Raw genomic sequence first — 15,784 nt, 5'->3', positions numbered from 1 at the left:
CCTTACCTAGTTCCAAAGGCATTGCCATGTTTTTAGATGTTTGTTAGAGCCTCATTCCACTCTTTGGTACTAAAATCTGTATGAGTCAGGGTTGTTCACAGAAACAGAACCAGCAAGATGTGTGTGTATATAAGAGAGAGATTTTTTTTTTTAAGGAATTTGTTCATGTGGTAGTATAGGTTCAAAATCTGCAGGGTTAGGCTGTCAGGCTGGAGACCCAGGGAAGAGTTGTAGACTGTGTCCAAAGGTTATCTGCTGGCAGAATCCTTCTTGCTCAAGCCTCATCAGTCTTTTTACTATTAAGATCTTCCACTAATTGGATGAGGGCCACCTACAGCTTGGAGGATAATCTGCTGTTCTTATAGTCCACCAATTTAAATGTTAATCTCATCCAGGAAACATCTTCACTTAAACACGCAGAATAATGTTTGACCAAATATCTGGGCACTAAGGCTCAGCCAAGTTGGCACATAAAATTAACCTTCACAGTCATTATTGCAATTTTCTTCTCTTTCTTTTTTAGGTCCCTTTGAAATCAATCCGACATGTCAGCTTTCAAGATGAGGATGAGATTGTCAGAATAAACCCTCGAGATATCTTAATACGTCGCTATGCAGACTACAGACATCCTGACATGTGGAAAAATGACTTGGAGAGAGATGATACTGACTCCAATATTCAGTTTTCTAAACCAGACAGTAAAAAACCAGACTATCTTTACTCTTGTGGAGATGAGACTAAGTTAAGTTCACTCAAAGACTCTGTGGTATTTAAGACACAGCCTTCCTCATTAAAATTTAAGAAATCAAAACGAAGAAAAGAAGATGGTGAACGTTCTCGCTGTGTATACTGCCAGGAAAGGTTTAATCATGAAGAAAACGGCAGGGGAAAATGTCAGGATGCTCCAGACCCTATTAAAAGATGCATATATCAAGTTAGCTGCATGCTCTGTGCAGAGAGCATGTTGTATCATTGTATGTCAGACTCAGAGGGAGATTTCTCTGATCCCTGTTCATGTGACACTAGCGATGACAAGTTCTGCTTACGATGGTTAGCCCTAGTAGCTTTGTCTTTCATTGTACCATGTATGTGCTGCTACGTTCCCTTGAGAATGTGCCATCGCTGTGGTGAGGTGTGTGGGTGCTGTGGTGGGAAACATAAAGCTGCTGGATGAAAGCATCCAGTGCCAAAATGAGCAAAAATCTTTGTGTCCAGGAATTAGCTAACTTGGCTTGGTGGAAGCTTTTGGCAAGCATTATGAAATCTTGCCTGGTATCATTGGGGCCACACGTAGCGGAAACAGAACTCATCAGTTCTTGGCATTTCACACATGCCAGCCATGCCTAACTTTTTTCCTGGAGTACATGGCATGTTTTGTTACAGGTTGTAAAGGATATTTGCAAAAGGAAACCATTTCTGGTTATTGGCCATTTAAAGTGAGCATAAAATATGATCCAACTAAAAGGGATTAATTTTTTGGCATTTTTGTATATTTATGCATTAGGTGATGGGACTTTTAAAGGTTTGGATTCATTAAGACATGAACTAAAAGTGCACTAGGGGACAGTTGATTTCAATTTAAGTAAAGTTAACACTTGGAAATTGTAAGAAGTAAAACAAGTGCAACTAAATCATTTATTAGTTGTTTTTTGAAAGCAGTTTTATGTATAAATAACAAATGTTTATATTTAACTAAATAATAAGGTACGAATTATTACATATTAAACTTTTCTCCCCCTTCCTAGTTCTGAAGTAGATGTACATATATCTACTGTCACATTCCATTATATTTTGAATATTTTACTCATCTAGTTAATAATGTTTTTATTCCATGTGAATGATTTCATATTTTCATCCTCATTTCTTTGGCTACAGTTTATATTGAGTTATATCTGTACATTCTGGTAATCTAAAATCCTTAAAGAATATTCTAATAGCCTTGAGTGACCAACTTTTTTTTAAAGCACAGATGTAATTGTCTAATGTTATGATGGGAACATAACACTTATTTTTATATAAAAAGAAACTGAGTAAACATTATAGAAAAAAGTGAGGTTTTGGGTTGTTGTTTTGTGTTTTGTGGTATTCAACCAGCAAGTTGTTTTCTTTCAGAGTTTTCCTCCTTCAAAAAATATTATTGCATTTACAAATGTATTACAAGATGAAGCGTGTAACTGGATAGTTAAACAGTTTCCTCCTGAGATCTCCACTTATCATTCTGCTAAACCAGAATATGTTCAGCTGTGTTACTAATTTTTTAGCTTAATTCTCAGTGATTATTATCACATGACAATAATAACTTTTCTCAGTTGCATTTCATTTTATTTAAACTGGCCAAAAGCAAAGTGATTTTATGTTGAAAGGTGTGCTAAACTATCCCAGGAAAGTATTTAATCCAACATTGTCAGTGAAATATCTTGTACATACCAATTTATTTCTTTTGCAGAGCATTGTATTACTGGATGTTTAATTTACAAAGTAGTTGGATAAATGTTCTAGCAAATTGTTTAAAATACTTTGGGGTCAAATTTTCCTTTTTTTTTTTTTTTTTTTTCTTTTTAAGTGTCACATTAAAACTCTAACCAAGTAAGGGGTTCCTTAAGAACATTCCCTTAGAGGGATAAAATTAAGAAGTGTGCCTTTTTTTTAATGGCTTGAAGTTTCAGAAGTGATAAAAATTAAAATCACACTACTGTTTGAAGCTCATTTTCTATGCAGGTTTTTAAATGTCATTTATGTAATCTTTCTTTTTACATATCACACTTATGCTTGTGTTAGCTTTTTTCTTTTGCCCCAGATCAAACTGAACAATGTATATATATATAACACTATCTGTCTGTAAAATACTTTTTTTTAAGAAAGCATTTATATTTATATGACAGCTTGAACTGACAACATTGTGTATATAGATCATCTTGAAGTATTATTTCACATTGAAAAGAAGAAAAATATATTGATAACTATAGATGTTATGAAGAAGAGGTTATTTCTAGTTTTGTACTAAAAATCAATTGGATGAACTAAGTCCAAAACATGACACTGTAGCAGCAGTTTTAAGTCTTATTTTTACTGTTTATATATTTGGATGCTGCTACACCAGATGATCTTCATCCCTGAAGTTTTCACCTAAACTTGATTTCCTAGAATAGACTGTTAACTTTCAAAATTACTTTTCATTGGTGAAATGGAAATACTGGTTTTCCTTGTGAATGAATTTTCATATTTGTAAGTGCTGAGTTTATAATTCAGGTTTGAGCAAGGTGTGAATAACTGAAGAAAATAACTTGCTGGCTATATAGGAACATGCTGTGGAAATGAACTGTGTATATACTTCTGGGAAGAACAAATTTAATCATTTCTTCTGTTGAGCACTAATCAGTATAGTGCAACTCCTGGTTCCTGTACTGTATTTTATATGCAACATATATGCTTTAATATTTTAATGTTTGTGCATTAATATTTTCAATTTGTTTAACCACTTTGCTGCTAAGATTTTTTTCCGTCCCATCCCCATTTTTTCCAGTACAATTTTAAACAAGTTTCTTCATTAAAAACTGGTGATGAAATGGTTTTTATTTTACCTTGGATCTTTATAGTTTAACACACAGTTTCCGATCAGTCTAGAAGACTAATTTATAATGTTACCTGAACTCCTGTGTGGAATTTTTCTCTTGAGTAAACTAGAATCCTTATGTGGAAACAAATGGATAGTTTCAGTTTCTCATTCTTAAACATGTGTATAGGTATGTTCAGGAACATCTCATTCTGCATAAAGATTTGGCATTGCCACTTGGCTTGTCCTCTGAAACCGTTCTCTTTGTTTTTAATCTGCTAGTATAAGCGAATGGCTAAAGAAAACTGCTTAAGTAGTAGTAAATATTGAAAGTGAAATCATCTAGATAGCATGACAAGAAAGACTTTGGTCTGGTCTGATGGCTAATTTTGTTCAGAATCGATCATTCTTAAATGATCTTTCTCCTGTCTTGACAGGGGAATCATTCGATTACTGAAGAAATATGAAGTGTGTAACTTCAGCACCACCTACTGGATGATTTATAAGCCAGACATGAGGTGGTGGTTGGAATCTGACAGTGTTTATCACTACTGCCAGTAAAGGGCTATTTAAGTGGTGGCCAGCTCCAAATGGAGGAAGCAAGAATAAGAAATATCTCGAACTGTAAAATCAATCTTTTTCATAATGTGTCTTGTTGGTTGCTGAAAGATTTTAAGCACTTTTATCCTTACATATCCTGTTTTAAAATATTTATCGATATTTGGAACTGGCAGTCAAACTTAATGGATGTGCCGAAGCATTTATAGAACCAATTAATTTAACTTGAAAAAGCCATTACCAAAATGATATTCTTACTTTTCCTCCCATTACCAGTCAGGGAGAATTTTTTTTAAAAAAAATAAACATCACTGTATTTCATCATGACACAATCAGAGAGTGTGTGTATGTCTCTGGGATGATGTTGGGCAGGGGTTAAAATTTAAAGGGGAAAACAAAACTACCTATTTTCATTGGTTATTCAGCAGTGCCTAAAATGAACTTTTGAAGTAATACAAATGCACTTTGAATTCATGTGTATAGTGCCATCTGATATCTTGGGTAAGTCTTGCCTTTTCTTTTTCTCTCCCCAGCCCTTACTTAATTGAATGCCACAGAGATGTTTCTTAATATCCATCTAAGGCTCCAAAGTACAGGAAACATGTACTTTCTTCCAGATTTAAAGAATCATAAAATGTTTGTTTTGTTGAAATTTGCTTTCGGTTTTGTGATTACACTTTAGAATATGTGCTTAAAATTGGGTTTTTTATTTTAGCCCAAAGATATATTAAAAAAGTGTAACATTTTTCTATGTTAAGACTTTGAAAACTTTTAATTACCTGGAAAACATAGATTCTTAACTAAATATTCTTAACTTGATTTCTAGGATCACATTTCTAAGAATAAAGGGAAGCACTAGAAACTTGCATTATTCTTGCACTTAAAAAAAAGAATTGGTCTGTACACCACAATAAGGTGTTTAGCAGTAAGTCAAAAATGTGAAAAAAAGAAATCACAGCCTGAGGTAATTTATATAAACAACAACAAAAAAAAAAGGGCTTTAGGGTATTATGGTACTATTTGCCTAGCAGCCAGGTGGTTATGAAACTTTCATATGCTTTGATACACTGGTGTCAACCATTGTTCCTGAAAGCTCCTTAAATTGCATAAGTTGTTAGTTTTGAAATTTTTCAAGAATAATCTAGTTGAAAAGCCTTTGTATTAAAGATACACATAGATTTTTGTGAAGATTGCCAGTATGTAGTGTCATTTGCTTTCTATTTTTGATCTCAAAAGTGCCTCCTCACTTGTATATTATCTCCATTAAAAGCTTGACTGCATTCTTTCTAATAAGCAATGAAAAATTGTTTAACTCATGTCATCATGTATCTCCTTAGATATAGTTGACTAGCTTGATAGTTTTGAATATATAATGTAAATATGCATATATAAGTTTGTAACTGTTTTTGTTACATCATACCCATGTAATTGGACATATCAGATGATATAAGAATTTGTTTTAATTACCTGATTAAACCTATCATGAAATACAAAAGGACTTTTTCTTACTCTTCCAGAGGATAACAAGCTGTCACCTAAGAGACAGTTAATTGCTGAAGGAGAAAACAGTAGTAGAAATGGGAGCTTTTGATCATAATTTTTAAGGTGTACTTCTAACTGAAAGTTAATATAGAGTTCATTTTAATGACTTACTCACTCTTGATTGTATCCAGATTTTTTTTTTATAGTATGTTAAACCTAATACACTATGGTTTGGGGACATGTTACAGCTTCGTCTGGATTAACCACCTAAAGTGATAGGGGGGAATTTTTAACCCTCTTTATTTCTTTGTCTCTCTCTCTTTTTTTTTTTAATCATAGTTTTCAGAGCCTCACTTAGCTTATAATATAAGCAAAAATAACCTAATTAAAAAATTAGTAGGACAGTACTCAAGGATCATAATGTATTTCCACACCAGAATGACCTTTGAATTACTATTATAGTTGTATTTATTTGAAGAATCAAAAATTAACTGTTTATACTTTTACCATGAATTGTGAAATGTAGTCTCATGTGCTTATTTACAGGTTTTCAGAAATTTGCTTTATATTCTTCACATCAAGTTAATACCCACAAGTAAGTAGAATAGTTTTTACATGAGAGAAATTGAAACTAGGGTTTCTGCTTCTCTGTCAATATAGTGTCATGTACCTGGTGGTCTTTAAAGAGAAAAAGAGCAGCATTAACAATATGAAAGTTGGAGTCAACTTTAACTGCTCTTAAAAAGATTTGCAGTTTTACAGATCCTTAAATTAGTGGCTCAAAAGTATTCATAATAAAAGTCTAACAATCCTAGTTGAAATGGTGTTTTCTTTTGTCTAGCAGTCTTTGTTTTTTGTTATGTAATTTTTTTTGGTCTTTTTGCCATTTCTTGGGCCGCTCTAGCGGCATATGGTGGTTTCCAGGCTATGGGTCTAATCGGAGCTGTAGCTGCCGGCCTACGCCTGAGCCACAGCAATGCAGGATCCAAGCTGCATCTGCGACCAACACCACAGCTCACGGCAACGCCGGATCGTTAACCCACTGTGCAGGGGCAGGAATTGAACCTGCAACCTCATGGTTCCTAGTGGGATTCGTTAACCACTACGCCACGACAGAAACTCATGTAATGTTTTTAAGTGATCACTTTTAGTCCTCAAATAACCCTATAATGTAACTATTATCCTCATTTACTCAAGAGGAGAGATAGGCTTCAAGAGGCAAAAAAATAGCCCCAACATCATATTAGAGGTACTGGGATCCAACCAAATTATTTTGCTTCAAAGCCCATGCTTTTAGTCATGATGCAGTTTTGTGTTTTTTTTACAAGGGTTACAGATGTCCTTCTTAGAATAATCCTATTGTTTTCTGTTAAAATGAAATTTTATTTAGGCTGAACAGTATGATTGTTCTATGAAGTACATAGCCTTTAAAGACAAAGCCTTTCTTTAAACCAGAGTTGCATTTAGTATCAGAGCTATTTCTTACACATGTGTCAGAATGATGAGTTTACCTGCCCCTCATCCTTCAAAATTAATTTTAACCTGGAAATAAACTGAGAGGCTGTGTACAATTTGCAAAGAAGTAGGAGAGCAAGAATTACAGAATTTCTAGTCCTGAAATAAGATCATTTTCTGAATATGATAAAACTAAGAAGACCTACCTACTTAGCTTTCATTTTCATTACTTATTGATTTTGCATTGCCAAATTGTAAGATACTGATTTTTTGTCTTAAAATTGAAACTGAACATTTTACAGATACTGCATGTCAAACCACTTTCATTGCCTTCATATTTTTCGCTCTCCTTTTCCTGTTCTAGGAATAATTTCTCCAACTTCTCAAAATGTATTAAGCAGAAGAATTCATGGAGAAGAAATTTCAACAGTATATTATAATTCCTTTTGAAATTCTTGTAATCTTACCAAGAATGACCAGAAAACTTAATGTGTCTTTCATGAGTAGAGGCAATCCACAATGTTTCACTATCACTTAAAATTTAAGGGAAAACAAACATGTGAATTTGTAAACTCTGAGCTGGTTAATAGTTTTTGTTAAAGTTCTTGTTAAATTATCAAAGTAAAAAATACACAGCATGATAGTCCAACATTCAGAGAAAATAGGGATATAAACCAGATTACTTGTGCTTACTGAGAAAATTGAGTTTGCTGACATTTTAAGGCTGGAAGACCCTGAATTCAACACCCTTATTTCACAAGTATAGTGTAGAAACAGGTCCAAGTGCAAGATCATTAGCTTGTGTAGTAACAGCCTGCATTTTAAACTCATACATCCAACTGCCTACAGTGCATGTCTTGCAGGCACCTCAAATTCAGTAAGCCCCCAACTTTTCCCCCATTCCTTAGACTTTTTTTTTTTCATTCTGTCTTATTGGATGGTTACACCGCTGTGCATCCAGTAGTCTAAGCCAGAAACCCAGCTATTATCTTTAGTTTCTCATATTCCCTTACTTTTCACAGTCAATTCTCAAGTTTCCACAGCTCTCTTTCCTAAATGTCCCTCAAATCTTGCCGTCTCTCTAGCCTCACTGCCATTGTCCTAGTAGAAGTCATCTCACACTACTGATGTTGAGGATGCAGCACTGAGTCACTTTAATGTCTTTATTTTTAACAAAAGGTGGTCTATGTTGTAAATTGATTGGAAGGAGAAAGTACTTTAAACCATAACAAAGTGGTGATGAATTAAGTTCTTCAGATTGAGATAGCCCCAGATTTTTTTTTTTTTTTTTTTTTTTTTTTTTTTGTCTTTCTGTCTTTTTTTAGGGCCGTACCTGCAGCATATGGAGGTTTTGTGGCTAGGGGTCCAATCGGAGCTGTAGCCACCAGCCTACGCCAGGGCCACAGCAATGCAGGATCCGAGCCTCGTCTGTGACCTATACCACAGCTCACGGCACTGTTGGATCCTTAACCCACTGAGTGAGGCCAGGGATTGAACCTGTGTCTTCACCAATGCCAGTCAGGTTCATTAACCACAGAGCCATGATGGGAACTCCTATCCCCAGATTTAGACAAAAGAAGTGGTTTGTGGTGGGATTGAGGTCTCGAATTATGGTGACTTTGAAAGAATACTTCAGCACCTGGAACCAGCTGGAGAATTAAGAGCAACTTGAGTTTAGGTATAAACATACAGAAATTATAAAACTGTATATCCCCCTTTCCTTAACCCCCCCCCCCTTTTTTTTTTGGTCAATAATCTAAGCCTGTTCTCTTTTCTGAGAGCTTGGGTGAAAGAAAAGACTGTTACTGGAAACCTTTGGAATCTTATTGCTGATAATATTATAAGTAAATCATCAGCTCCACAATCAGGTAAGCCTGTATGCAAAAAGTCTGCTTTTTTTTACAACTCATTTTTCCCTAAAGCAATGCCCAAAATAGCCTATAATGGTACAGATTTCTTTTGAACATCACATCTCCAGGCAAGGCTGGTTCTTTGAAGGATGTTGGGGGTGTACTATTGTATGTAGAGTAGTCAGGGAAGGCCACCCATGTTTTAAGTAGGAAAAGGACTATCCAGGTTGAAGGAAGAGCAAATGCAAAGACTGAATAGAAAGGTGTTGTCTTGTTGAAGGAGCAGCAAGCTAGTTTGACTAGAGGTGGCAGCTCTCTACAGTTTCTCAGGGTACAGTGATATATTCTCTCTAGCAATACTCCTATCTTAGAGGAACTCATCCAATCTCATACTTACTGGACGTGCAGATGCTGGTGGTAGCCACGTTTACATCTTCCACTTGACATCTCCACTTGACTGTCTCCATTTCATGGCGTTTCTCTTTGAATAAAGCCAAAACAGAACTCTTGATTTCTCCCACCAAACCTCTAGTCTGGGTCATCATTTACCCAGTTGCTCAAAGAATTACCATCTTTTTACCTCATCAAGAGACTCAAAAACAGGTAGTGAATCTGAATAGTTCCCCCCTTGTGCACCACTACAGTCTCTGGGCAAGCTTCTGTTATCTTTGTCCTTCATGTCTGTAACAGCTTCCTGCTTGCACTTTTTTCTCTCCTAGGTCTTTTCAGCACTGATATATTACCTTAGGTTCATTGAATATTTGTTTTTTCCATTATCATAGTTTCAGAATTAATTATTACTTTTTTCTTTTAAAATTTTTTTATTATAGTTGATTTACAATGTTCTGTCAATTTCTGCTATACAGCAAAGTGGCACAGTTATACATATATACTTTTTTTTTTTTTTTACATTATCCTCCCTCATGTTCCATCAAAAGTGATCAGATATAGTTCCTTGGGCTATACATGAGGTTTGACAGTCACTTCCCATTTCTACTTTATAAGCAGGTAATGAAGAAGAGAATTTAACATTTATCATATGCCTATTGAGTACCAGGCACTATGTTAAACATTGACGTTTATTATTTAATATTTTTTTTTCCATTTTAGGGCTGCACTCATGGCATATGGAAGTTCCCAGGCTAGGGATTGAATTGGAGCTGCAGCTGCTGGCCTACGCCACAGCCACAGCAACACCAGATCCAAGCCACATCTGCAACCTAAGCCGCACCTTTCTGCAAAACTGGATCCTTAACCCACTGACTAAGGCCAGAGATGGAACCCGCATCCTCACAGATACTAGTCAGGTTTTTTACCCACTGAGCCACAATGGGAATTCCTATTATTTAATTTCTGAATAACTTTGTGAAGTAGATATGGTTACTTCCATTTCACAAATGACGAAACTGAGGGCATACAGAAATTAAGAAAGTCCCTGTATTTTTAAGTGTGAGAGCTGAACTTCAAACCCTAGTCTGTCCTTCCTTCCTTCCTTCCTTCCTTCCTTCCTTCCTTCCTTCCTTCCTTTCTTCTTTCCTTCTTGTCTTTCTTTCACTTTTTAGGCCGCATCAACAGCATATGAAGAGTCCCACGCTATGGATCAAATCAGAGCTGCAGCTGCCAACCTATGCCACAACCACAGCTCATGACAATGCCAGATCCTTGACCTACTGAGCGAGGCCAGGGATCAAACCTGAGTCCTCATGGATACTAGTCAGTTTCATTAATGCTGAGCCACAATTCGAACTCCAGACTCTGACCTCTCTGACTCCTACTCTTTCCTGGCTACAGTTCTGCCTCTGTGGAGTTTTCTTCCATGATCTCTTCCTTAGGACTCTGGTCTCTTCTCTGCCTTGATTTCTGTTCCTTTATTTTTTGCTTAATCTATCTTTTTTCCCTTCAAATTCCTGCCTTGGTACTTTGATTATTCTGCATTTTCTATTATACTCACCTATTCTTACCCAAAAATGACACTCAGTGATACTAGATTTTCAAAAACAGTCTATAGGATTAGTTTCATGAATGCCATCAGTGTCAAAGCCACTTAAAGATGTTGAGTCTAAAATTTGAAGATAGAAAATAAATAATGGAAGGTCAGACTGAGCCTCAATAGCATGTTTCAACAATGCCTTAGATTCTGACAAAGAGGCCATCATTGGCTTCCTGGAAATGGGGCAGCATTAATTCTATTGTGCTTACTGTATTCTGGCACCCATCCATTATTGCCTGTAGTTTGAGCTGCAATTGCTTAAAATCATCTCTACTTCTGATGACATAAGTTTAATATTTGTGTCTAATAATTTCTCCTTTTCAATATTTAAAAATTCATTTTCTCCTACATGAATGATGTTTTTCTTAGCCTTGTAATTTCTCACTTATTTTTTAATGTGAGTTAACCTAATAATACACGGTAGTGTTTTTAACCAGAAACAAATTATTATTTATTCATAATAGTAGTATTATCTAGTTTTCAAACTCCTCTTTGCTTCTCAAGAAGTCATATGATTCAGAAAATTGTCAAAACTGAATCAGGAATAAATGCTGGGAGTTCCTGATGAGGCCCAGTGGGTAAAGAATCTGACTGCAGTGGCTTGGGTTGCTGTGGGGGCATGGTTCTATCCCCAGCCTGGCACAGTGGGTTAAGGATCTGGCATTGCCACAGCTGTGGCTCAAGTTCAACCCCTGGCTCGAGAACTTCCATAAGCTGCAGGTGCAGCCACCAAAGAAAAAAAAAAAGACCAAATTCTTGGAAAATGGTGTTCAAGACTTAACCCTTAGACCACTACCTCCACCAGCAAGAAGCAAGCTGAGAAAGCTCTGCAACCTTCAAAGACCCATTTCAGATGTAGTTATGGAAAATAATAAAAGAGGAATAACTGTAGTAGGCTGAGTAATGACCCCGAAGATAAGGGGCAATAATCCTTGAAATCTGTAAATGTTGCTTTATAATTTAAAAAATTTTTGTGACTAATTTAAAGATCTCAAGATAGAGATTATCCCAGATTATGAGATGAGCCCTGAATACAGCCACAAATGTCTTCATAAGAAAAAGAAGTTCCCATTGTGGCACAGTGGTTAACGAATCTGACTAGGAATCATGAGGTTGCAAGTTTGATCCCTGGCCTTGCTCAGTGGGTTAAGGATCCGGCATCACTGTGAGCTGTGGTGTAGGTTGCAGACATGGCTCAGATCCCGTGTTGCTGTGGCTCTTGTCTAGGCCAGCAGCTGCAGCTCCAGTTAGACCCCTAGCCTGGGAACCTCCATATGTCATGGGAGTGGCCTTAGAAAAGGCAAAAAGACCAAAAAAAAAAGTTGACACATACAGAGGGAAAGACAGTATAAAGATGGAGCAGGAAGAGATTGGAAGATGCTGCCCTTGAAGATTGGCAGGATGTAGCCACAAGCCAAGGAATGCTGGCAACCACCAGAAGACTCCAGAGAGAGTACAGCCTTCTGGCACCTCAATGTTGGCCCACCCATAGTGATTTTAAAATTTGGGCCTTAAGAACTGTGAGAGAAAAAAATTCTGTTTTAAGCTGTCTAATTCGTGGTAATTTATTACAATAACTGCAGAAATTTAATATATCTCTCAAAAGGCCAAGTACTAGGCCAGAGAGAACAACAGTAGGGAATTTTTCTCAGAATTGGAAGGCTAAAGAAAGATTCTTTCCTAATGCTAGGATGGGAGACTGTCCTGGCATCTCCCAAGTGGGAGAATTGCTATGACCACTGATTTTTTTTTTATACCTACTCTTTCTCTTTTCAAGTGAGAGTTTTTATTGTAGTAAGACCATCCTTGCTTCAGCACTGTATACTGCATGTGTTGGAGGGAGGGGCAAATAAGTTGACTCTTGGATCTATGGAGAAGAAACATGTCTCAGATCATTTGGAGATCTAGGACATTGAGCTGGATGCAACAATAGGATAGCCCTTTAGGTCATCTCACTTGGGAATGGATTGATTATGTTCTTTGTGTGGATAGAAAGGATCAAAGCAATAACTGGTGACCTGATTGAAGCAGAGATTGTTAGTGCTGATCCAGTGTCCATGTGCTTCTGTATATCTCCAAGCTTCCCCTCGGGAGAGCCTGAGGCCATATGACTAATTCTGACCAGGTGATTTGAGGGGTTGTGACATGTTTCATGTTGGGGGTAGAGAAGTGAAGAACCATTGTGCTTCCTTTGTCTCTTTTCCTGTTGAGGCTATCTTGGAAGTCGTGCATAGCTAGTGTAGCAACAAGATGGGGGAAGATCACCTGAACTTCCCTGGACTTTACCTGAGGAAGAAATAAGCCCTTATGTTAAGCCCATGTTGCTTTGAGGGTTTTTTGGGTTTTTGGTTTTAGCAACAATAATTTAAGTGAAAAGCATTTTCCTGAATTACTTTATTTTATACGTTTTACATGTATATGTGTATGTATACATCTGTGTGTGTGTGTGTGTGTGTGGTTTTTTTTTTTTTTTTAATGGCCGCACCTGTGGCACATGTAAGTTTCCCAGCTAGGGGTTAAATCGGAGCTGCAGCTGAGGCCTGCACCACACTCACGGCAGCACTGGATCTGAGCCACATTTGCAACCTATGTTGGATCCTTAACCCAGTGAGTGAGGCCAGGGATTGAACCCACATCCTCAGGGAGACAGTATTGGGTTCTTCACCTGCTGAGCCACAATGGAAATGCCTCCTGAATTATTTTAAAACTTTTATTCAACTTTAGCCAGTGAAAGCAATTAGAAAGTGAATCACTTTCTTTGTACAGTTTGTATTAGTACAACACTAATCTATCCCCATCCTCACCAAATAAATCCTAAACTTTAAAGAGTATTTGTCTGAAGAAGCAGAACTTTGTTCGCTCTCTTAGGTTGTTTATGTGGCTTTGTCTAACACTGAATGCAGGAAAGAGTAGAACAAGATGTGAATGAAGCTGAAGATTCTAACTGTACTGCTGTATCTCCAGTGACAGCCCCTGCGGTGCATGAAAGGTAACTAGACATCACATTATGAAGACTCAGAGGTCACACCAGAAAGTTCACACTATCCTGATGATTATAAAAATCCATTAATGGGAGATCAGAGTTGCATTTTTAAGTGATTATTTTATTAAATTACTCAATAAATTATTATTAAGGGGATCCTAGGGTGAATAAGTCAGACAAGTTACCTGCTTTCATGGAGCTAACATTCTAGATCAGAGAGTGTATTCAACAAAGCAGTAAATCAGAGAGGTGAAAGTTACATACATAAAATTAATATTTAGTTGGAATACAGAGTACCTGGGGGGCCAATAACAGCCTAAGAAAGTGGCTTTTGAGATGAAATCCAAATATCAGTAGAGAGCCAGCCATGTGAAAATCAGAAGTACATTCCAAGAAGAGGGAACAAGCCTGTGGCAGATTTTTAGTACTCATACCTGACTTGTTTCTTCTTGGCACCCAGGAGGACATACTGCCCCACTGTCTTGTAGGTGGGGTGATGGACAAGTTCTGGAAAATGGACTGTGAGAGGAAAGGATATAAATAGTTTCCGATTGATAGAAGACCCTGTAGTACTTTCTTCCTCTACCATAACTATCCTGAATGAGGCCGCATTATTGAGTTAGTAGAACCTCAAGTCTGAGGCAGCCTGAGTTACTCAGTCCTCTCATGGACAACAGCTGTCCTAGAGAGTTACCTAGCCCCACAAGATACTTGGCATGACTTGGGGGTTGTGTATTACAGTAGCATAACCTTTCCCCATCCTGTCTAATGCAGACCCTGAGGTGGGAATAAGCTTTATGGGTTACAGGAAGGGCTAGAAGAGCAGAACAGGAGACGAGTGAACTTGGGGAGAATGTCAGAAGTCAATTTACATAGGCTTTTAAAGCCAAGGCAAGAGTTTTGATTTTATTCTAAGTATGAGAGGAAATAACTAAAGGGTTTTCAGTGGGGAGTGACACTTTATCACTTACAGTTCTAAAAGATTACTCTGAGACCAATACGGAGAATGGGTTGGGGAGGAAGGAGGCAAAACAGAAAGGAGGAAGGCCAGTTGGGAGACTTCATCTTTGTGAGTCATTCTTGTTTGGATCAGGGTAGTGGTAGTGAGTTTGAAAAAAGTGGACGGTGTTTACATATGTTTTGGAGGAGACATCAGAAAGATTTCCTAATGGATTAAATGGGATAGGTGGGAGGAGAGAACCAGTAAAAGAGAATTATTTAGGGGCTTAAGGCTTAAGAGAGATGTTGATGTAGACAAGTCTGGGGAAGGAGAAAGCCTTGAGGGAGGGGGGCTGTTGCACATTTGAGGTGACTATTAGACATCCAAGTAAAGAAGTTGAATAAGGGCTTAAATATGTGAATGTAGTTTTGAGGAGTAATCAGGTTTAGAGATAAAATTGGCATTTAAGTTATTTTGCTTTGAACTTCAGCATTCATTTTGTGTGGCTCATAGGATTATTAATTATATAATGAATAAGTTTCATCTAATCAACACATATCATACCCCAAAATTACAGAACAGCCTTTATTTTCAAGCTTATTTAGAAAACTTACAAAAATTGAATGTATATTAGGACAGAAAACAAATTTGGTCAAAGACAGATCTCTGACCTCAATAAAATCAGGGAACAGAAAGATAATTAGAAAAAATATATAAGGAACATAAGGAACATTAGACTCACACTTCTAAATAGTCTGTGGTTCAAAACAACTTAAAAATTTGAGGTTCTTAACCCCCAGCTAGAAGAATCGACTCTTTTGTATTCACCAATGGGGGAGGCGTCACTGGAACAGGCTTTTGCTTTGAGCTCTGCTGTTTGTTTGCAGAACACCCAAAAGCAAGCAAACAGGCTCTCTTCACAGCAGGACCTTAGGGTTTTGCCATTGTAAATGGGTCTGATGTGATATGACAA

At 37.0% G+C, this 15,784-nt stretch overlaps 1 protein-coding gene across 3 annotated transcripts in view; it reads left to right on the top strand.

Moving 5' to 3' along the window:
* SPRED1 (sprouty related EVH1 domain containing 1) overlaps positions 1–5,606 on the top strand; it is a 113,365-nt gene extending 107,759 nt beyond the window's left edge. For all 3 annotated transcript variants that reach the window (XM_013985631.3, XM_003121622.7, XM_084974958.1), the window contains one exon: positions 524–5,606. In XM_013985631.3, the coding sequence (XP_013841085.1) occupies positions 524–1,174 (651 nt within the window). In that variant the 3' untranslated portion in view covers positions 1,175–5,606. The remainder of the gene's footprint in view (positions 1–523) is intronic.
* Positions 5,607–15,784: the final 10,178 nt, after the last annotated feature.

Source organism: Sus scrofa, chromosome 1, assembly GCF_054392235.1.
Source record: "Sus scrofa isolate SSC_HxYL_T2T_F1_AM1 chromosome 1, Sscrofa_HxYL_maternal_Yorkshire_Landrace_v2.0, whole genome shotgun sequence".
Taxonomy (NCBI): Eukaryota; Metazoa; Chordata; class Mammalia; order Artiodactyla; family Suidae; genus Sus; species Sus scrofa.
Note: the sequence above shows the minus strand (reverse complement) of the source record. Positions and strands in the feature narration are given on the sequence as shown.